Source organism: Acanthopagrus latus, chromosome 6 (genome assembly GCF_904848185.1).
Source record: "Acanthopagrus latus isolate v.2019 chromosome 6, fAcaLat1.1, whole genome shotgun sequence".
Lineage (NCBI taxonomy): Eukaryota > Metazoa > Chordata > Actinopteri > Spariformes > Sparidae > Acanthopagrus > Acanthopagrus latus.
This window is the reverse complement of record NC_051044.1, coordinates 20,962,982-20,985,658: the sequence shown is the minus strand read 5'-3', so window position 1 is coordinate 20,985,658 and position 22,677 is coordinate 20,962,982. Positions and strand designations below refer to the sequence as shown.

The 22,677-nt window shown below is 42.7% G+C and overlaps 1 protein-coding gene and 1 long non-coding RNA gene across 4 annotated transcripts in view; one reads left to right on the top strand and one right to left on the bottom strand.

Moving 5' to 3' along the window:
• Positions 1–3,274: 3,274 nt before the first annotated feature.
• Positions 3,275–4,178, bottom strand: LOC119020911. The gene is made up of 2 exons (XR_005075442.1): positions 3,942–4,178; positions 3,275–3,852 (listed from the first exon to the last, which is right to left on the bottom strand). It is a non-coding gene; the product is annotated as an uncharacterized LOC119020911 (long non-coding RNA).
• A 1,568-nt stretch (positions 4,179–5,746) lies between these two features.
• Positions 5,747–22,677, top strand: part of cpne5b (copine Vb) — a 133,837-nt gene continuing 116,906 nt past the window's right edge. Inside the window, exons 1-2 of one of the 3 annotated variants that reach the window (XM_037102455.1) lie at positions 5,747–6,988; positions 12,079–12,357. In XM_037102455.1, the coding sequence (XP_036958350.1) occupies positions 6,822–6,988; positions 12,079–12,357 (446 nt within the window). In that variant the 5' untranslated portion in view covers positions 5,747–6,821. Of the gene's footprint in view, positions 6,989–11,567; positions 11,899–12,078; positions 12,358–22,677 lie in introns of those variants that run through there. The other 2 variants (XM_037102452.1, XM_037102453.1) reach the window with 2 other exon arrangements.

The following is a 22,677-nucleotide window of genomic DNA, read 5'->3' as shown; positions in this document are numbered from 1 at the left end:
CACAGACCCTGTCACGTCGCAGCTGCATGTGCTCCATCTGCTGTCTCCATGTAATAAACTCCAGAAATTTCATCTGAATGTCTTCGCCTGTTTCATTAGACGACGTCGCTCCAGTGAGTCTGTTCTTACTTGCTGATCTATCAGTCCTTGTCCGACTCTATCAATCAGCCTGTAAGTATAAAAATCAATTTGATATTGAGTGAACTTGACTCCAGTATCACATGTAACAAATGCTGCATATCATAAGCGATGGCAATGTCAGTGGGTCAGTTGTTTGGCCCACCACATCATGCACAGGCAGAAGTGGATTGTCATGAGATTTCACATGGACATTCACGCTCCCCAGAGGCTGAATTGTTATAACTTTGGTGGTCCAACAATTCAGTTTGTCCAATACTTTTGTTTATGACCACATACAAACAAAACTGACGCTACAAAGCAGTTTGGCTCTATGTTGCATGTTAAAGGAACTCTGTGGAAGTTCAGTGTTGTGCTGGAAACCAGCGGCTAGTGGTGTGGAGAGAGGTACTGAGACGAGGCGCTGCAGAATGTCCATAAAGTCACATTGTTTGGACTGTCTCAGAAAATCTGACCCTAACTTAGACAAATTGTCCACAGGATTGTATAGACAACTGAGAGAGATGGTGAAGGACTTGTGTTACAAGCTGCTGACGTATGGCCAATAACTAAGTGATAAATACGAGTAAATGCTTACAAATTGTTACAAAGAGCCTCTTTAATCGACAAATGTTGGCATGCTAATATGATAAATTAAGATGGTGAACATGGTAAAAGTACCTGCTGAACAGCTGTTAGTGTGAGGATGTTAGCAGGCTGAATATTAATGAAAAGGCCTATATCCTGTCAGAAAAAAGACAATCATTTGCCAACAAATCTGCGGAGCGCTCCAGTGCTGAAGCTCAGATTAACCCACTGTATGCTAGCTCCCAGCACCAATCATCTGACAGTTAGCAATCGGCTCAGTACTGCAAAACAGTGCTACATAACATAATAATCTCTGATTATTGGGCTTGAATTTTTCAGGTGGACACAAAACCAACTCCAAATGAATGCTAATGCTGCTCCAATGCTATCTGTACAGTGTGTTAATAAACATTCACCATCAGCTTTACAAGTGATAATCTATCAAACATTTGTGTAGCGTTTAAATGTTTCCGCTGCCACCAAGTGGCTAAAAAAATATCTAGGGATATGGGTCTACAAACTACATAACCTTGTTTGTAATTGTTAGTTAATTACTTAACAGTCCATTGTGTTTTGATTCAGTCACAGCTTGTGTAACAAGTGCAGGTAATTGGCCACAGCAGTTGGGTACGAGCAAAGCATTTACTTTCAATCATTATGAAGTACAATGCGTCTTATTAACAGGGAGGCAGGCAAGGTTACTCACTTCTCTTCACATCGGTTCAACATATGTTGCTTTAGTCATTTCCTTAAACTTGTATAATCACATTCATGTAATGGCAATGACACAAGGACAGAAACTGTCTTGTAACAATTTGAGATCCCATCTTTATCTGCGTAGAAGGCTCTTCTCTCGACTGGTGAATACAGCTCTCCAACAGTGATAATGGGGGCATCATGGAAACAAACCTGAGTGCACTGAAATACTGAGAGGGATAAATAACCGACAAGGGTAAGTAGTTCAGCCAAGAGGACTGGATGGAGAGAGAGAAGGATGCTGTAAAAAACAAAACAAAACAAACAAAACCCCACAATAAATGAGCACTGGACGTTCAAACTCCTATTTTTACATCGTGCTGGATGCACAAGGCAGCAGTGACATGATGATGAGCAAGGTGAACTGAGAACACTGTGGACATTCAGCTTATAGATGTTTGGAGAACATTATGATTTTTATTTTCACCTTCTCTTTCAAACTTGATGTGGAAAACTAACAGGAAAAATAACCTTAATTGCAAATGTTTGACATAATAAATAATCACCTTATTTACCTCGCATACTTGTTATAAGAATAATTATATTGTAATTATTGATGTAAGAATAATAAGAACCGAAACACAGCAATGTTAGAGGAAGACAACACATTCAGCCTGGAACACGACTTCATACAACGTGGACTCAAAGAGGGTTTTAATGCCGAGGGAAGTCATAAAAAAAAAATCCCCACTGTTTCTCAGAAACACACAGCGAGCATCTGCACGACCGCTCAACAAAGCCTCGGCCTATCAGCTAAATAGCATGGTCTAATCCCATTATGCACTCTCTCTTTGAATCCGGTTTTACACAGTGCACACACAGCACTACCAGATTTAGCCACAGCAGAGGGACACCCAGTCATTCATGAAACTGTTGGATAATTAAAAAAAAGACACAATGCATGTTTGTAATAATTATGTTATTGTGGGCAGATTGGCAGGGAGAACGTGGAGAAAGCGTCTGTGTTTTCATTCATTCAAAGATCAGCCACATTCATGTTGATCCAGGTGGCGTCCATTGTGTTAATTATGTTTAGGAGAAAGGACTTTCTACGGATTTTGGTTTGTGTACTGCACACACTTTTACAACACACATTAAAACCTTACACAGATGCTCCTGTAGGTCAATTTGAAACATTAAGTACAAACTGCTGTTTTTGATTTAAATTAAGATTTATGGAATTAATATATACACTTATCTATAAAGTCAGTGACGCACTGTGGAGGCAGTCAGTTCTCTCTGTCGGTCCAGATGTGATGTGCGATGTGATGTCATATTAGCATGCAGAATGTAATCACAATTCAGAAATGGAAGAAAAAGATCTGTTATTTGTTATGGCTTGTGATTGCTCATCAAGTTCCTCACTTAAAGGAACACAAAGATTTGGGGAATATTCTAATAACAATCAATTTAAATTAAATGAATCCCTCTCTTGCCAAGAACTAAACTAGAAGATTGATGGCACGCTAATGTTTGTCAAGTTAATGTGTTGCTAAAGCTGATTAGATTAATTTAGTGAGCCTGACTCTGTTCATTCTGTAGGTAACAAAGTCTGTCTGCCAACACCTCTGAAGCTCTCTAGTTAAGACCTTACACCTCTCTTCCTGGATCTTGTCATTGCCACAGAGTTGTCACCGAACCAGCACAGACTGCTCACGGCAAAGAAATAATCAGGTGCAGACCCCTGCCCAAAGTCAAGACATGTTTTTACACTGTTACAACAAAGACATGTTAAAGAGAACAGCTTCAATCTTGAATGTGTTGAAATACAGTCTTGTTACTGGCCAAAAAGATACTCTCCTGTTTTCTCTTCTTCTTCTTCTTCTCCATCATGGTTATTATATGTAATGGAAACTGCAGATCATCCGTTCGTATTTGTCAGAAACAAACCATCAGGAAGTGTAAAATGGGTCACCTTCTCTGCTGGATATTGTGCTGTATTTGTCCACAGATGTTTACATCTGCAGCTGAAAAACACTTGTGTGGGAACAGGTTGAATCAGCAACACATACATTTATTTTCTTTAACAACCTGTTTGAACAGACTGTCTCTTCAGCCCCACAGCTCCAGTATACGCTCCTTGTTATCATTTTTTTTTCTTCTTTGACTCTTTTCCCTTCGCAGGCTGTTGCCTCCACGGCAGGAAGTTGTAGGAGATCAGGGCTGTGAGGAGGTATGTAGCCATGCCTGTGTATCCTCCTATCACCAGACACAGCGGCTGTGCCAACACAAACAGACAGAACACGTTGATGGATGCCCGGTCGTCCAGCTCCACGCGATCGTCCTGTGTGGCTTTCATCACTCCAAAAAAATACATCAGTGCCACCGCCGGGTAGAAGGCCAACTCCACCATGTTGCTTGAGACCAGGACGCTCCCTCACACTGGAAAGCCTTTGGATTTAACATGTGCAGATGTGTTGGAAAGTAGTTTGTAAGATCCAGTGAAGTGTAGATGGGAGTATTTTCGGAGACACACTCACCTAGAGCTGATTTGCACTCACTCCAAGACGGAAATCCCTGTGAAGACTGAAGGTGGATCTGACAGGAAAACAGACTTGGACCTTTGATCCGTCAACAGTCCTGTCAAACATTATCCACCTCCTCCTTATCAGGACACTTGACGGTTGTTAGCTTCTAACGCAATCTGCTGTTTTGCTTTTAATAACTGCACTTATAAAAGACACCTTTTGAATACTCACAAAACCAATTATACTATTCTTTCATGTGTATCACACAAAACCCACTCAGTGGAACTGTTCTTAGGAGAAGGTCAAAGAGACCTTAATGTTTCAGAGGGAGTTAGCTTGAGGGAACTGAATAACAAGCCATAAATGTATTAAGTCGTAAAAAAACCTGAACTTTACATCCACAGACTTTCTCATATGGAGAATGTGCTCTTTGTTTTGCACTTATGCACGCTTTGTGTTTTGTGAGATGAAACAAGTACCTTTAAACTCATGAGATGGAGAAATATTCTCAATCTTCCTGAGACATTACAGATGAGAGATTGCAGCATTACTTAGAGGATAAAACAGTACACTAGCCCAAATAAATAAATAACAATCACACTTATTGACTATCTTGCAGAGAGTTAGATAAGATGATCAATACAAGCGTCATACAGACTCAGGAGATGGTTCACTGAGCTCATCTTCGAGACTGTAAACAGAAGGCAACAGCTAGCCGGGTGCTGCTAAATGTTCACGTGCTCATTAGTAATTAGCAGCTTGTTTATCCAGTTACCTGCAGGAACTGCATTCAGTGAAAAATTGATGTGTAAAGATAACCTGGTGTTTTTTATGCATACATCTGCATGCGTAGTATCTTAATTGCATTCTGGAATTTATTTTTGATAAGCCAGAAAGTCATACGAGTCCAGGCAAGGCAAAGTTTCATGTAACTCTTTAATGGAAAGAATTTCAATCTCAGATCTTCAATATTTACAGTATTAATGAGGTAATAATACATGTTTTTTTTTTCCCTTAACTGAATGAACCAGCTATTGTGAGCTAGCTATCTAGCCATTGCTAGAAATGTGAGGTGCTTATTGGTGGATTCTTTAAACTTTGGACAGAACATAACTAGCTACGCTAATTAGCTGTTGACCAAAATTTGCAGCCCACGAGCCTACAAAGTATTATTTTAGCAATCGGTCTCATTTAGCTGATCAAAGGCGTGGCCCTTTAAAGGAGCATTATTTGAAAAATGTAGTTGAATGTCATCAGAATGTGAATAAGAGCTCTCATATTATCACATGTATGGATTGTGTTGCGAAGACATATTATGAAGTTGGCATGATGACGATGTCCTTTGTGCTAGTAGTCTAAACAACACTTCCCCTTTCTCTGAGCTAACTGGCGGCAGTCCCAGGCCAGCAAACCAAGGCGTCAGTATCTGACAACCTCGGGATGACACTCAACAATCAGCCGTCTTTCTCCAGAAAGTTACATATTGTTGCTTTAAGCAGCCTGTGAGCTGAGTGCTCTCTCTAGATTTTCTGAGTCCCTGGTGGAAACTTTGCCTGCAGGGTGTTCTTGCTTTGCAACCCAGTCTGTCATCACTTTCACTTCATTCGCAGCGTTTAAACTCAGCCACGACATGCACTTATTAGCTAAGAGCTGAACCTTCTGAACATATGCTACGTTGTTAAAAATAAAGAGGCCAGGCAGCTTCCCCAAAGGACTCAGCAGTGAACTTTGCCCACAGCAAATAAACAACTGTACCATTAAAACTTTTGGATGAGTGACAATTCATCAGCAAGTGAATAGCCATTAGCAGCGAGCGTAAGAAGTTCATAATGAGTTTAAGTGTTTGCGAATGTGGACCTGCTAAGAAAAAGTGTAGTTATTTTTTTTTATTAATGTTGGTTCGCAGCTCTAATCCGCCGACCAGTTCTTTGAATCCCCGCTGCTGCTGCAGCCTGAGGGAGCGCTGGGCCGTTAGCCAGTCAATCAGCCACCTAGGCTGCTGCAGCCTCCCGTAACTACTGCATGGATGTGATTGTGTGCGCCTGTCTATGGGTCCCTCTGTCTGTTGGTTTGTCGATCTCAGAGCAGTCATTCATTGAAGGGTTCCATGTGACGTTTGCCACCTCAGGTGGGGTTTGATTCCAGATTAAACCACTGGGACGCAGAGCAGGATTACTCTCTGGGGGGGAACATGTGGCCCTTTTGAACTGGGGTTTATCAAACCCCCCCTACCTCTCTATATAAATAAGAGCTCACTAGTGTGCGCTTAAGCTGCACCAAATGGGCATAAATGTCATAATAAGAGACTCTTTAAAGCAGCATTATGTAAGAATTGGTATTTGTTGGGATTTGGTCACCCTTTAATTTTGGACTGCGATTCACTCGCACAGCACTGTGGTAAACATGGACAGCTGTTCAGTGCATGAGAATTTTTGATGATCACTTTTGTTATGATCACAAACTAACAAGTTGGCATCTTTTCCCACGCAGTCAGACTTCAAACAAGAGCAGCAACACAAGATATAGCAAACCAGCTATTATTAGAGCAGCAAGAAGGCCAGCTTGGCATCTGTCATGCTCCCTCTCATTTCGCTGCAGTTCTACTGTCTCTGGCCTCTTGCTCAACCAATCCCTCATTTTATCTTCCTAGCTCCCTCTACTGGAATCCTCTTTGGTCTATTCGTCTCTGTCCGTAGAGGCCGCTGAGCCCGGTCCTGTTGCCTGCTCACCTTGCTTCAGTTCTTGTGCCCGTTCCAGTCCTGCTCCCCGCCAACACACCAGCAATTAGCAGTTAGCAGTTTCTTGGCCTTCAGGAAACCACGGGAAATCACAGAGGTGTTGCTGCAGAGCATCCGGAGGACATCAGATTGAAAGCCAGAATGTAATTTCTCCATGAGTGTGATCCAATTCCACAAACATAGCTGGTGGCGAGTGACAAAGTGCCATAAAGAACTATCACAGGAGACTCCATCCGCCCACCTAAGTCACAACAGCCAAGTGCAAACAGCCATTCAGGGTGCACAGCGGGAGAGGCAGATGTACCATTCTCCCTATTACAAGTAAGTGTACAATGAAAATGATTTCGCAGCTTATTTTAAGGTTAAATTGTTTTGTTTTGAATGTAGAATATGACCAACATTCAAAGGTAGCGGAAAAAATCACGGGGGGTAGCATGTCACCAGAGTAACCAACGACTGCTGCTCTCTGCTAGCAACCCTTGGCTGTAGCTAGCTACCATTAGCTACTTAGCATATGACTCAGTTTGCTGTGGAAAAGGCTGGTGCGAGCTGGTTAGCATACTGACTAGACATTTTAATAACAAAATACATAATAATCTTTGGTGGTTGGTCTTTCAAAAAAAAAAAAAAAAAAAAAAAAATTTAAGTTCATATCTAACAAATTTCTCCAGTGTTTCCATATTTAAAAATCTGTCTCAGTTCATCTACTGTTTTGTATTCCAAAAGTCTTTATGCAAAAAAGGACACTGCAGATGTGCTGCTTTTAGCTGAATTATTATTCAAGTGTAAGACTGGATATGATTAATAGAAAAAGCCTTGTAGCATGTGCACCGGGAGTGATAAAGTTTAGGGAGAAGTCTGCTGCATGCTGCACAATATTAAAACTCTACATGTCTTTCATTGATGTATTCCCCTTGTTTCAAACTGACATTTTCAGTTCGCAAGTTCTTACATTTTGCAGGAAACTCCTAAAACACCAGCTGAATATTTTACCTTATTTGATCTTGAAGCATGAAGCAGCATCAGAGCTTTCCAACTTGAGAAAAAGTTCTTGAGCCTCTCATTTAAAATACATCATTACAGTTGTTTAGGCTGCAGTGCATTGTGGTTTGAGGTAACGTTTTTTCGGTGAAACAAATCTTTCCCCCCACTGTGATCTATCTTTCTCCAGGTTCATTCATGAATACATTCTCCCTCTTTTTGAAGGGCAGGTAGTGAAGTATTGCAATGTATTTTTTGGTGCTCTGGAAAAACCTCAGTTTGAAATCATATTATCTTCATTTGGCCAGTAACACACGAGAACAAGAACATTTCTCCACCAAAATGGGCCCCAGAAATGAAAAAAATGATTGTGTTGTGGGGGATTATTTCTCCAGGAAATGAAATTCGACACAATTTCCCACACAGCAGAAGGCATACTGTCTATCAAGAGAAAACTGCGCTAACCATCGACTGCTGTTCTTTTTCATTACCTCCACCAGCAGGCACAATATTAGCTTTTGACAAAGACATACTTAGCTGATGACAAATTTGAAGAAGACTGCGTTTAAAAGTGTGCGTCACAGGCCGAAAATACCAACCAATTCCCAGATTACTGGGTATGTGCTGACCACTTTCCTGTGTTTAGGATCAAGTCATAAGGTTCGACACCCAGAATGTATTAATTAGTGGATTACGTTCCCTTTTGGAATAAAACAATCAATGAATGAGATTGGAGGAGTAAACAGATGCCTTTATTTTCCAGGTTGCGGTGAAAGACAATCACGTATTTTTGTTGTAAAGAGCTTTGCTTGTTTGACAGGGCATTTGTCTGTTTTTGCATAATTGCTTGCAGAAAGGCGGTATTTTTGGACAGCGTGACGCAAGTAAGCATAAACACAGTAATTAGTGCTTAGGGAAACTGCAGGGAGCCGCAAGAACAGGACAGAGAAGGAGGAAAAGGGACATTTGAATGAACCATAGTGTTATTAATGTGACTGGCAGTACAAAGTGCTGACCACCTCCTGGTCCAATTGGATGGCAATGAATAGCATTTAAAGGAGATGTCCCATGTTTTATCAGTCACTCAACACCTTGAGATGTATAGGAAATGATTCTTTGTTTCTTCAGAACCGTCGGTTATTAAAGTCCGAAAGATTAAAAACTTGTGACAGAAAACTATGGAATAGTCTGCAGGAAGCATGCTGCCAGACTGAAAACGTGAAAATATCCAAACCAGCCTTTGTTGCCTCACAGTCGATGCAGCAAGTTTCCCGGAGTGTTACATTTTCTGTGATAATTATTCTGAGTCAACTGTTGATTGGAGTGCTGTTTGTTACAGAACTGATCTGATTGTAGGAGGGGTGCTGGAAGCCACAACATAAATGATGAGCTACAATTCATTTGATTCCTGGTTTGTGTGCATTAGGTTATTACTATTCAAGGGGAAGCAGTTGTTATGAAGGTTTGCTTCCTCCCTCCCCCCTTTTGTTCCCCTTGCTTTTTTTATATTAGTCCTCTGGCCCCGCTCCTGCCAACCCACTCCTTGGAACATCTGCAAAAATGTGCTCACCCACACTAAACAGCAAACCCTTAAAATACATGAATCATCCGTGGAGAGAAAAAAGGGGTGTGTTTGTAGATGTGTGTGCCTCTTTATCTCTGTTTATGGGCCGCTCAGTAACGTATGAACAAGTAATTTGTTTTTATATGTCCACATTGCTGCGCACGATCAAATGATTGTGTGTGTGTGTGTTTGTGTGTGTGTGTGTGTGTGTGTGTGTGTGTGTGTGTGTGTGTGTGTGTGTGTGTGTGTGTGTGTGTGTGCGTGCCTGATCCTGAGCTGGAGGGCTGTGTGGGCAGACGTGTCCTGTGCCGGTATAAATTGATTTCCAGAATCCAGACGCTAGGTGCTCTATGGAGGAAAGAGCTGTGTGCTTCTGCACCCATTTATGAGAGGAGGAAAAATGAGTGTGTTGGTGTGTGAGGGAGAGGCAGTGAAAGAGAGGACGGAGAGGGTACAGTCATGCCGGAAAAAAAAAATCTGACGTCTCTGTTTCCACACTGACCAAAAACTGTAGTTCTTTTCCAAGTTGGTCGGAAGTGATTTGCTTCATGATGCGTCCAACAGTCTGTGGGGAAACAGCTGGTCGTTTTGTTTATTCATGACTACTAGTGCTTACGTGCATTTCATATATAGAGCGTGTGTGTTGTTTATGCATGATAAAAGAGACACAGAGAGATGTGGGGCGTCAGAGGGAGTGAGATAAAAAGTGAGGCAGTGGAGAGAAGATATAGCACACACACACACACACACACACACACACACACACACACACAGAGCACTGCATTTGGAAACTGTTACCCCAAAAATGACAATCCCATCACTTTCTTGGCAGGCGGCTGCACCAGTTTAGCATATTCATTACAATGTGGTTTACAGTGCAGGTCTTAGCTGCGTACAACAGGCTAATGATGGATGGCGGCCATTAAAACTCTATGTAATTCCCTTCCTGCAATTAATACGTTATTTTTTTTTTTTTTGGTCAGCCGGCAAGAACACGTTTTAATTGGTGACTGCATTTCTTAAGACTGACAGTGGGAACTTTCTCGTCATTTCCTCATTTGGACTGAACGTGTACAGTTGACTGTGAAGTTACTACTCAGCATTACAGGCTCAAGACGTTTTCCATCTGCTGGGTTTCACCATTATGGAGCTGGATGGTTTGTTCTGGGAGCTGTCCTTTGCTGTGGTGCTGATTTTTTTTTTCTTTTCTTTTTTTCCTTTCTCCTCCAAAGTGGCTCTGCAGCAGCTCCTCCTTTTTCCCGTGACCTATTGAAAAAAAAAAAAAAAAGAAGAAGTTGCGTCTGGTTGAGAGCCCTTGTCATATACGTTGAGAGTGTTTCAAGTGATTGGCTTCCTGTCAGGCTGATTTATTTGCATATTATTTTGCAGGCTCGTGAGGAGAAATGATCTAATAAAAAACTGAAGCAATGTATTTCTTCCTTCTGTGTTTATAGTTTCCAAGATATCACGTTGACAGTTAATGTTTCTGCAATCCTCAGATATGTCCAAGTCTGATGTGGCAAAAGACTGTGTATCATACTGACATTTGTACAAACTGCCACTAGCAGTGTGGTGGGACCCGCGGAGGCTGAGAATATCAACCCTTCGTAGGGAAATAACTGTACCATTCGGACAAGACACTAGCATACAATCTGAAGAGAAGTATGTTGAGAAAAGAGAAGAGTATGTTGAGAAAAGTTACTGGAACAAAATCAACAGAGTCCATTTGTCCATTTGTTTTAGAAATGCAAACAACAAGGCTACTAGATTAACTCTTGTCCCACTCCAGTCCAGTGGTGGCAGTAATGCACCAGAGCGCTAGTCGCTAATTGCTGTAGACTCCATAATTTAAAACGGAAGAAGAAGAAGTCAATCAACAGCAATGGCAGCGCAAGCAGCAACAGGAGCCCGAGCACAGAGGAGCAGCAAATAGCAAAAATAGTCATGTGAAATAATTGGCGACTGAAAATGAATCGTTAGATTAGTTGACTAATCAAAAAAAATAAAAGCTAGCTTAATCGTGAAATAGGACAAACTGAATCTCTTGTACACCTGAACTCATCTGTGGTCTTGCAGAAAAAACAAAAACAAACAAACAAACAAAACACACACACACACACACACACACACACACACACACACACACACACACACACACACACACACACACACACACTTGTGCAGCATTTATTCCGGCGACGGAGCTGGCTGATCATCTCCAGACCCCTTAGGCAAACCCGGAAACCCATCAGAGGGTCCGGACCGTCATGTTTGGAAACACTTCCGAGCGCCATGTGCCTCGCACAGCAGGAGCTCACGAACTGTCTGCCCTGACAAACTGATCCGTATTTTAATGGGTTTGAGGGACGTTCACGCTACATTCATTCTTCCACACCTCAGATAGCGTCATAAATATTAAATACCATCAGTGCCATAATTAAATTACCACGACGGCCGCTCGCGCGCGCTCTCAGTGGGCAGCGCGGAGGCTGTTGCAGGTTGACAGCAGCAGCAGCAGCAGCACCGGGGCATGGGCAGGGTTTGCTGGTACTGGAGTGTAATTCGTGTGGGAGGAGGAGGATGGGTGTGTTTCAGTGTATCTGCCTTTTCCTCCTCACGCGCTCCTCCGCCGTGCGCGCAGACTGAAGACAAAGCGCAGAGAGGAGTCCAGCTCTCCATGCGGGCGGTGAGGGCGCAGCAGTCATCTACTCTCCGAACACATTTTGGTTTTGTTTTTGATTTCATTCACGCTGCATGGACAGTTGAACCAAAGTGCGCCTTTTTTTTTTTCCTGGTCTCCACTCACTCAGCACCCTCTCCTCCTCCTCCTCCTCCCCCCACGCCCCTTCTCCTCCCTCCTCTCCAGCGCCAACATTTGTGAAGTGGCTGCCTCACCCGGTGGGACCGGAGGCCGCCTGGTCTCCGATCTGGTCTCCGGAGTCACCGCCGGAGACTCGACGCGCTCCGTCAGGGCCAGGCTGAGCGGCTCCCGGATCAGACCCGAGCCTCCCAGAGATCTGGCGGTGATGGAGATGATGGAGGGAGACGTTATGGACAAGCTGGAGGACATGTCATCGGTGTACGACTTCGACCCGATCACCGGCAACATCCCCGCCACCAAAGTCGAGATCACCGTCTCCTGCAGGTGAGTCGAGGCGTCCGCGCGGGAGAGGCGAGAGCGCGACGGAAAAGTTCGGTGTGAAGCCGGCGGAAAAGTTGTGCCCGCGCCCCACCCTTCGTGTGAGGTTCAATTAGAAATGTTCCGACACAACTTATCCTGTGCTCTGGTAAAACGCGTGATAGCTGCAGGTTTTGGGTGGGGACAGTGTCAGCGCGGTTTTGATTTACTTGAAGGAACTTATCCAGCCTTTTACGCGCAGTGGTGTGAGAAAAAAAAAAAAAAGTTGAGAGACGGCTCTCGCTGCAGGCGTTACCGACCTGTGCCATCACTCCAGTCACTCACGAGACCTGGAGGTGTCAGAAGTCCACATTAATCCATGCATGCAGGCGTTTTACATCGATTCTCCTCAAATATCAAAAGACACATGTCACATTATTTAACGATCTACGGCTCTGAGGGCCTGCTTGAGGCTGGCTCGTCTGTCTTTGTGGATATTCTGCACATGCACAATGATGCTTATGTATGTCAGACACATGCAGTATGTTAGTGTAAGATGTCTCTTCCATATTGGAGCCCACGCTGTGCCCACTGTTCCCATTGGCTGCCTTCAGCATCAGCAGTGAAAGGCTCTCTCCTTCCTCCCCTGCATTCTTCTACAAGTACAGGGTGTAAAAAATTTAAAGGTTTACATCCCATTCACACATGTGCTCGTGTTCCTGACCTCAATCTTCCATTCTTGTATTATTCAGTTCAAGGGTATTTCCTCTTCTCACAGTACTCCAGGAAAATGAATCTGCCCTCCTCCTGCAGGGCTTTCTCACTGAGAATAAACAGTCACTCCCTTTACCATTAGGAAAGGGTTTAAAGTCAATGCTTTCAACGCCTTTGCGCCTGTCAGACATAACCTCAAGTGCTGGCATGTGCGCACACACGCATGCACACACACATACACTTTCACACACACACACACACACAGGCACGCGCGCACACACACACACACACACACACACACACACACACACACACACACACACACACACACACACACACACTGACACTGTTTGATGCTGGGTCTTAGGGTTTGTGAGCCATCGGAGCAGAGTGAGTTTGAGCTATAACAAGCTGTGTGTGCATTATTGATGGGCTCTCTGACGTTCAGAGAAGCTCGCTCGCTCGCTGCCACATCTCTCAGCTCAGAGCGAGAAGAAGAAGAAGAAGAAAAAGAAAAAAAATCTGACTCTGGCAAGTAACGAGTGTGTTTCAATTTGCTGAATGAACAAGTGCTTGCTTGTTTGCGTTGTGGAGGAACTCGTGGGCGATAGTGGAGAATCAGTTTAGAGGCAGAAAGGACAGAGCCCTGCACGGTTTGGGATATTGTGCCTTTCAGCTTGTAACAATGAGGCGATTGGGATTACATGCCCCAGTGAGGCGCAATTAAGCACCATTCAGGTAAATGATGAGTCCTATTCTGACAACCCCTGCATTTATGCAAATTATTTCTCTGACAACATGTGTGTGTGTGTGTGTGTGTGTGTGTGTGTGTGTATGTGTGTGTGTTTGTGTGTGTAAGTGTGTGTGTATTCTTCAGGCAACAGAGTGGTGGATGCCTCCTACCTGAGAGAAGAGGAGTTTGGGGAGAAGAAAACATTAATCGAAAGGGGGAGGGTCAATGCTTTTCCTCTTCTGCTTCACTGCTGCTTTATGTGTGTGTGCGTGTGTGTGTGAGTGTGAGAGAAATAGAGAGAGAGAGAACAGGAGCAATAAAGGCTGAGAGAGGTTAGCCTCAAAAAACATACATTTGGTAGGAGCCGAATTCAGACTTTCAATGAAATGTCAGTGATTATGCACTTAGTGATGAGGGGCTTGGCTTCCCGTGATCATGCTTGATATAGGGTTGTCATGAATTGCAGCCTAGTGAGCTGGAAAGGAGACGTGATCATTTTCAGGTTTATAATTTTATTTTGAGTCATTCCTAGAACAGGTTTTCTTGGTTTAATGCCCCCAAAACACCTCCGTTTTCTCATGCTGTCGAGCACTGTGGTCCCCCTCAGTTTGAAATGCGCTGTTTTAGCTCCTGAGTCTTTAAGCCCCTCCCCCAAATACCTAGTCTTATCGACTGGTCAGCTCACACATGCCTGACCCAGTACAGTTATTAGCTGCTAGGCATACATCATGCAAATATGTGACATGGTTACATAGTGTGATGTCATGAAGTCACAGAATTACAGGCAGGGCTTCTGACGAGGAGTTTCAGGAGCAGCGTTTTCTGTGGGAGGGAGGAGCTTCTGTTGGAGTTTGGCCTTTTTAACTTGCAAGGTTTTTTAAGTGCACAAAAATGTATATGAAACACTGAAGTAATTTTAGAGGAGAAATTCAAAGTCAGAAGTTTAATACAATATTAAGGGGCTAATAATGCAAACTCAATGAAGATCTTTCTCTTCTGGTTAAAATGTCCTCTCCAAAACTACATAGTGCACCTTTAAAAGATGCCTCAGGTGGGCAAAAGGTCCTGAAAATGATGCAACTCCTGTTGCGTTATAACACGTGATGGATTGTAGGCGACTGTATCAGGCGTTCTTGAAGCAGAAGAACTCAACAGTTAAATCATTCTGTGCCATTCAGCTGCTTCTTTAACAGTTCAAGGTCTCACAAATCCTCTAAATCCTCTGTACAGATGTTGTATGAGTCAGACTCCTATTCAAGTGAAGAGGCTCCCTGTTGATTCTCCGTTGCTATTCTCCTTTTGTCGTCATGTATACACACTCTCACCAAAACCCCCAAACCACGATGATGATAGCTGTTCCCTCCGGGTTAATACCCCTTATTACAGGATACAGTCCCTGCGTTTGACAGCGTATTATTATCAGGAGGGAGGGGTGGGTGGGTGGGTGGGTGTGGGATCTGTAAAATAACGGGGGGAACGATAGGAATTGGATTGTCTTTGATTCAGGGAGAGGACTGGAGGATTTGGTGGCAGGAAGTTGCAAATTGCGTGACATTCATGTTTAGTTATTCTGCATTTGCAATTCGTTTAGTTTTATTGCAGGAATTCAGGATTTCTTTTCATGATCAGAGCCTTTATGTGGGATTTCCAGCACCATTGTTTTGTTGGAAAGCTTGAAACAGCGGCACACGCTGTCTGAGTCTGAAAAATCCAATCCAAAATCCAACCTGTGGTTTCACTTGAACTGGTGTCTACACTCCCACGGGGTTTGTCCGTCAATGGTCTGGTTCCTGGGGGTGAGTGAAGGCAGAGGGATGCAACTGGCATGTGGATAGAAGAGCAGAGGTGTAAACCAAAGAACCACAAAGCCATGGTCACAGCCCTTTGTTCAATCCCTCCTTCACAGTGGTCGAAGTGGAAGTCTGCCGTCCAATTTCTTCTCCGGTGTCTGACTGTCCACTCAATCCAAACAGCATAAAGAAGTACTTATGTGTCTAATGTATCCAATAGCCATTTACCAGTCTCTCCAGTCAGCTGATGAGAGACTGTCTGGCTTGTGTATTGAGGAGTTGGTCAGTCAATGCTGGAGAACCAGCTGCTGAGAGTGATATTGATAAGCAATGAGCTCATCTGGCATTACGTGTTGCTGTGTTGCAGTGGGATGGAGCCAATGTGAGAGATCCAACAAAACCGAGCGGCTATAATTTAGGGTTTTCTATGAAGCCAGTAATTCACTTTCATTTCACCACCACTGTAGACCCACAGCCCCAGTTTGTGCCTCTAGTGTAACATCATTCCATTTCAGTGAAGCATCAGTTTTTATGAAAAATAAATAACCGGCGATGTTTGAATGCACGAAGGTTGTTTGATAGTGCTCACTGCTGTTCTGAAGATATTTCCAGAACCCTCAAAAGCTCGTCTAACCATCTGGATGAAAAGATTCTCACACCAAAACTAAGAAAATGAGACCTGAGCCCGACCCGTGCCCTTGCCTTTGAGACCTGTCAGTACTGAAGATTCATGGCACTTCAGAATTTATTGGACCCAAAACTGTTTATTTATTTCCTCTTCAAAGTTATATGCCTGCTTTGGATTTGTCACATCACATCTCACATCAAAATTAAATTATTTGACAGTGGCGATAGACCAACACAGAATGTGGTATGGCAAAATACATCTAACATACAACTACTGCTGCTAGCCCATTAGCCATCGGTTTATGCAGTCAACATCCAGCATGTAAAAGTAAAGCATCTCCAAACAATAAATTATCCATCATAGTGGTCAGTAGATCATCTTCACCTTGAATAAAATCATTTGGCAGGTACATTCAACATGTCTTCACCCCTTTAAGCCTTTCCGAACAGTTATAATGATGCTCTTTAAGACGAGGAGTTGAAGAAGAAGACTGGAGATTCTATTGTCAAGTTCATGAAGTTTCCGTGATGTAACAGCCCAACCCCCCCCCCCGTGAAGAAGTCTGTCTTTTGCATGTTTTGGTGCTATTTCATTAATTACTGAGAGCTATCATGTGCACAGGTATGTGTTGTAAGTGTTGGTGTGCAAACAAGATATCTCGGTGCAGATTCAGTGTTGAGAACTGTAACTGATGATGAAGGAGATATGTTATTTTCCAGCTACCATCTTTGGATTGCATACATTTTTTGTATTCATTGTGAAGCAAAGGGAATTTACTTTTCTCATCCAGGTGGTTGAAAACATGTCGTCAAACGTTGTTGTCATAGGTTTTTTAATGTCATTTGGTAGTTATATTCAGAGGAACTGATGTGACACAGATGAAATGATACTAATGAAATCAAAGGTGCGATGGGGACCAGATCAAGGCGGGAAAGGGTGAGGTTTGCCTTCCAACAAGCACCGGGTCAAAGTTCACATCGACTGAACTCTGAGAGAACCAATTAAACCATTATCAGCTTGTCCGTTTCTTCCCGACTGACACCTAATCTAAAATCTTCAATAGGGTGGGGACGGGTGTTGTAGCAGCTGAAGTTTACTCTAATTGGTGGCTTGTGGTTGTGATATAATGATTCTATTCCTGTAGTTAGTGTGTGGAAATGTGGGATTTCTCAGCCTGTTTCCTGAGTGCTGGGCAGGCATCGCATGTGTTGTTTAAACTCCTCCGCTTAATGTCTGAATAGTCCGAATTTGCATATAGCTTTGCGCTCCTGAGGACCCTGGTTTCAGCATCTGATAGGTTCCTGCACGGATCTGGGACGGCTATGAAAGCATCTCACACCGTGTAGAAAACCCCCCAGAGAGACCCGATGCCACGGCTTGTACCACAATGCAATCATCACTGCAGTTAATTAACCATATGAGGAATGTGGTGCATAAAACATGAGCTCGGCTTTGTAGACCGCAACATAATTGTGTTGCAGATGACCCACACCCACGCCACCAAAAGTAAGATAAAGGTCTCTCTCGCTCTCTTTCACTCACACTCACATGCTGTCAGTGATTTTGTAGCACAACAGACTGGGCACACTGCCCGGTGTCACACAGTCCAACTGACTTTAGCTGGTTAGGGAAAATTAGGTGTTGAGCGAGATAGATAGATAGAGAGAGAGAGAGAGAGAGAGAGAGAGAGAGAGAGAGAAATAGTGTGGCTGGTGAAGGAGCAGATATACAAGACAGACTGAGATGTGAAACATATGGATGTGGGCACGCTCGTCATTGTACTGTGACCGGGAATGGAATTCATTAAGCAATGCAAATAAGATCGAGAGAGAGCACGTTTATAGAAAAACAGAATTATTAGATCTCTGCTCTTGCAGTGATTTAAGCTCTTTATCAGTTTTTGAGTGTGCTGCAGGTGAGACTCAGTTGTTCATTTGATGCAACATTTCTGTGAAATGTGAGAATAAGCAGGAATTACAATGACGATGCTTCAAAACAATAATGTTGTTCGAGGGAAAGACCTTAAATGACACTTCCAGCGACAGACATAGGAGCTTGTTGATAAAACTTCATTAAGACACGCTTTGGTTATATAAGCACTTAAAAAAAAAATGCAGGATGTTATGATATTCAACATAATTTGAATCCTTATCCATTTATGACTCATTTGTACAGAAAAAGATTAACTTTAGATAATTGATTGTATAAGTTACATTGTAAATATACTGTTCAAACAGGGTGCCGAGGAAAGGGACTACTTTAATTTACAGCTCCATATTTACTCACCAATTTGAAAACATTACCTTTAAAACTCTAAAATATTTGATAGCTTATATAAAATTTTGATTTTGAGAACCCTCTACAGGATCCCAAATATCACTGATGTACAAAAAAACCCTAAATGGTACAAGTTCCAGTGTAGTTTCTATAGTTTTTCAGGATTTTCCAGAGTCCCTGCCCTCTGATTTGCATAAAGTAACACAGACCTCAACTTTATGCAAATGAAGAGCAGGTTCCCTTGAAACTTAATGCATTGCCACCAGAATGCATTGCTCTACTGCTTACACAGACAATGAATGGAAAGTGTGGGAATTACGCTAGCCTAAGCATTGTTCTTGTTTTGATAGATGGGGCCATATTGTTCTAATATGTATGTTAGGTCAGACAGTAATCATTCAGATTATTAGAAACCTACTTTTACAAGAGAAAAGGCTTTCCCAGGCAAACATACTGAGACATGAAGACATCGGCTCTAATGTAAAACCATAGTTTGAGTATATAGAACCACCTCCCTCGCAGTCTCGAAAGGGCTTTTTCTAGTCAAACCTATAACCTTTGTAGGTTAATGCTGTGGCGGGTGACTCCTCTATGTAAAGATATCCAGCTGATGCGAGCTGACACGTTGTGAAATCTCTTCCTGACTCTTTTGCTCTCATATTTTTGAACCTCTTCTCTCTTTAGACACAGAGCAATGATGTTGAAACCTTCAGCCATATCTAATTATGATATTCCGCTAATTGTGTTTTTTTAAGTTGTGTTTTAATAATCAGTGTTCGAGGAAGGGTTTAGAAGTTAGTCGGATGATATTCCAAAAACTCTAAAATCAAATGCAAAAGTTATGAAAGTTCTGAAGCATAATTTCCATGGCATTAATATCCCATGAATGCCTAAAAATACATTTTGCAAGTTAAGCTTGATTCCGCCAAGGAAAATTAGAAAATAGAGAGACTACACCAGCAGAGAGAGAGAGAGAGAGAGAGAGAGAGAGAGAGAGAGAGAGAGAGAGAGCGAGAGAGAGAGAGAGAGCTTAGATTTAAACATAACTAAATTCAGACGAAGATAAAACCAAGGGGCAAATAAGAAATCTGATTTTCTCTCCAAAATATCTGGAAATTTAAAAAACATACACATAAAATTAACCCCAAAAATTCCCAAAGAGATGCAGAGATGATGTACTATTTGGCTTGAAGATTCATGCAACCATAGGGGACATCAGACCACCACCTCTGCCTACTGGCTCTCTCTCCCTCTCTCACACACACATGCACACACACACATACACACACGCGATTGCCTAAGCTGCGTGAATCATCTACTTATAGTTTATGCCACACAGACCTTGCTCCTTTTCCTTTGGCTTCTCTCCGTGTACGCTGCGGTGTTATTAAACTGGAGTAGCACCGCCGACCAGGGCACTCCAACACCTGCAACCCCGATGAGTCTGCCACTGACTCCAACCATCTTCCTGCAGACTCGGCCTCTTGGGGGCAATTGAATGAAATCCGGCGATAGCAGCTCACAACCTTTTCTGCCTTGCTGTGTTTCGCAGATAGCTGGTGGAGGGATGTGTGTTCACTGGCGTAATGATGCTGTTTTGTCACAGCAAAGAGGTTCATTTTGCGAGACGAATTACAAAAAGGCTTTACGAAGCTTAGAAGTGGCAGAAACATTACATTTGCATCAGCGTTGTTGTTTCTGCTTGCAAAACACTTTTTTCTTTTTTGTTTCAAGACTGCATTGATCTACAGAAAGCATATTGTATGTCAGCATGTCTGTGTGGGCTCTGTTTGAATTCAAAAGACATTTGGATGTCTCTACAGCATGAATCACTCTCTACTCCTGGCCCTGAAGGAGCCAATCAATTATTCTCTCTCCTCTTACTTACTTACTAACACCTTGGGTGAGTGCATTGTAGACAGGAAACATCACTTGTGAGCACAATACACTATCTTTCACAGTTCAGTACTGTTATTTGCCTTTTTAAATGCCATCTTTTTAGAGCCTTCTGAGCACTGACGGACAGACTGTGACTAATGCTTCCACTAAATCAATAAAGTGGACCGTAGGCATGCTGAAGGGAATAAGAATGTGCACATGTCAAGAGCTCGTATCCACAGTTCAGAGGCAATATTTTGTCTTGCTTGCTTGTTTTGAATTTATATAAAACAACATGTCATAATCTGTAATGCCAAATAAACTTAAAACATTTTTTTTTTGCTTTCATTTTCATGATATTACAAACATGCCTGATTTTTATCCGTCACTCCTCACCCGACACCCAATAATCCCCTCCAGCCATGACAGGAGCACTGTTCAGTTGTCAGCATCTTAACACGGCAATAGCTATAATCAGCGCTGTCAGCTCTGCTGCCTAGAATTAACTGTCTCATTCCTGTGCTCATCAAATTCTTCCATCCACACTTGTACCGAGTTGTTTCTTTCCAGCTCGAGCGACCGGGCGAGAGAATCTCCTTGAATACAAATGAGGCCTTGCGAGGCCGTGGTCGACAGCGGCCGAACATAAGTGATGTTAAGTCCAACGGAAGGAGGGTAACGCTCTGTGTGTGTTAATGATGGTTCAGTGTCATGCTGGCTTTCGTGGCTGAGAGGCTGAGACGGGGCTTTGATCCGTGCTCTCTAGCTCACAGGCGTGCTTGGCTGACTGGCAAGAGCAGAGGAGTCATGGGAAGACAAAGTCAAATTTATTGGTGAAGGACTGAAGGTCTCTGTCCTTCTCTCTGTGTCCCAAATACCCAAAACTGTGACCGGTAAACATGTTAGGGGGTTAAAATGAATTTCATTTTCGGTTTTGGGATGGGAGTCTGTGGCCTCTGTTTGATGCTAAGAGCCATGAAATGTAACCTTTGCTTTGAAGCTCTGGATTCAGAAGAGGGCCTACCTCCACCAACGCCCACCAGTCCCCTCTAATTCAGTCAAGCCTAATCCCATGTCAAACTCAACAGCCCTGTATCATTCGTGATTGTTGCACCCATAGCTGCCATAATTTAGATCTAGGATCTGTATCAAACTGTACTATGATGGACAACAACCTGAACAGAAAATGTTGAAAAACTCAACATTTTAAAGAAAGTAAAGTTTATAGGGTCTATTTGGGGGCCGAGACGATTCCAGATGTTTCTGTGTATTCCTGCTGACATACCAACCAACCAACCAAACAAAAAATGACCAACCAACCAAACAACCAACCAGCCACACACAGGTGAAAACACTCCCTTGGCAGAGTATTTTGTGACCCACATCAGCACCTGACTCAGACTTTCTCACGCCTACAACTGCACTAAAGGCTGCTTCAAGAAGTGATGCTAGAAGGGCAGCTACAGTGTCAGACTTTAAAGCCTAAGGCCACTGACCAGGTTGTATGCTCCTTTAAATTATACACCACTACATAGTTTTATCCTTGAAAACACTTTTGGTGTAATCTCCAAAAAGGAAACTTTTCCCTCTGTAGTCCATAATTCATTAGATATTTGGTGCCTTGTTTCATTTTGACACCCTAAAAGACCAAACTTCAAAGCTGTTTTCCTGTTTGTGAAGGTAAACTGACATTTTTATACTTCATTTTCATCAGCTTTATAGCAGTGGATGAAAGTGCCAATGTTCTTCTCTGCACATTGCACAAAACAAAACACTATGGAGAGCGCTGTTGACTCTATGATGGCAAAAAGGTGCTGAAAAGTGACTAAATAGCATAATTTAATATTGTAATTTTGTTGGTCGGCAGCAATGTGTTGGATGACACGTAAAAAACTGCAATCTGTTTGCATATCACACAATTAACACATTGAAACGAGGCACTTACACATTTGCATGCATACTGTTCCTACTGTGAAAGTCAGAGCTGTTTCTTGCCGCCGGTCAGGGATTGACAGGGATTTATACATGTTTGATCTGCATGTGGGGAATCATGGGTCAACTGAGTCATCTGACTAATTGGAGGAGCCATTAATAACATTTGACCGGGGGTTTGCAACTCGCTTGTCTCGATTCCCTGATTAACATTTTTAGCAAAGTTACAGTGGACAGAGGTGTTGCTCCTGAGTGTAATTACATTATTTTATAGCATAATTGGATTCATTTGGCTTTTCCATTGGAACTCCTGACAAAGTTAAGGGGGCACATCTCTGAAGGTACCAAACATCATACAGCTCACAACAAACAGAGAAGGAGGAGGCACACAGTAT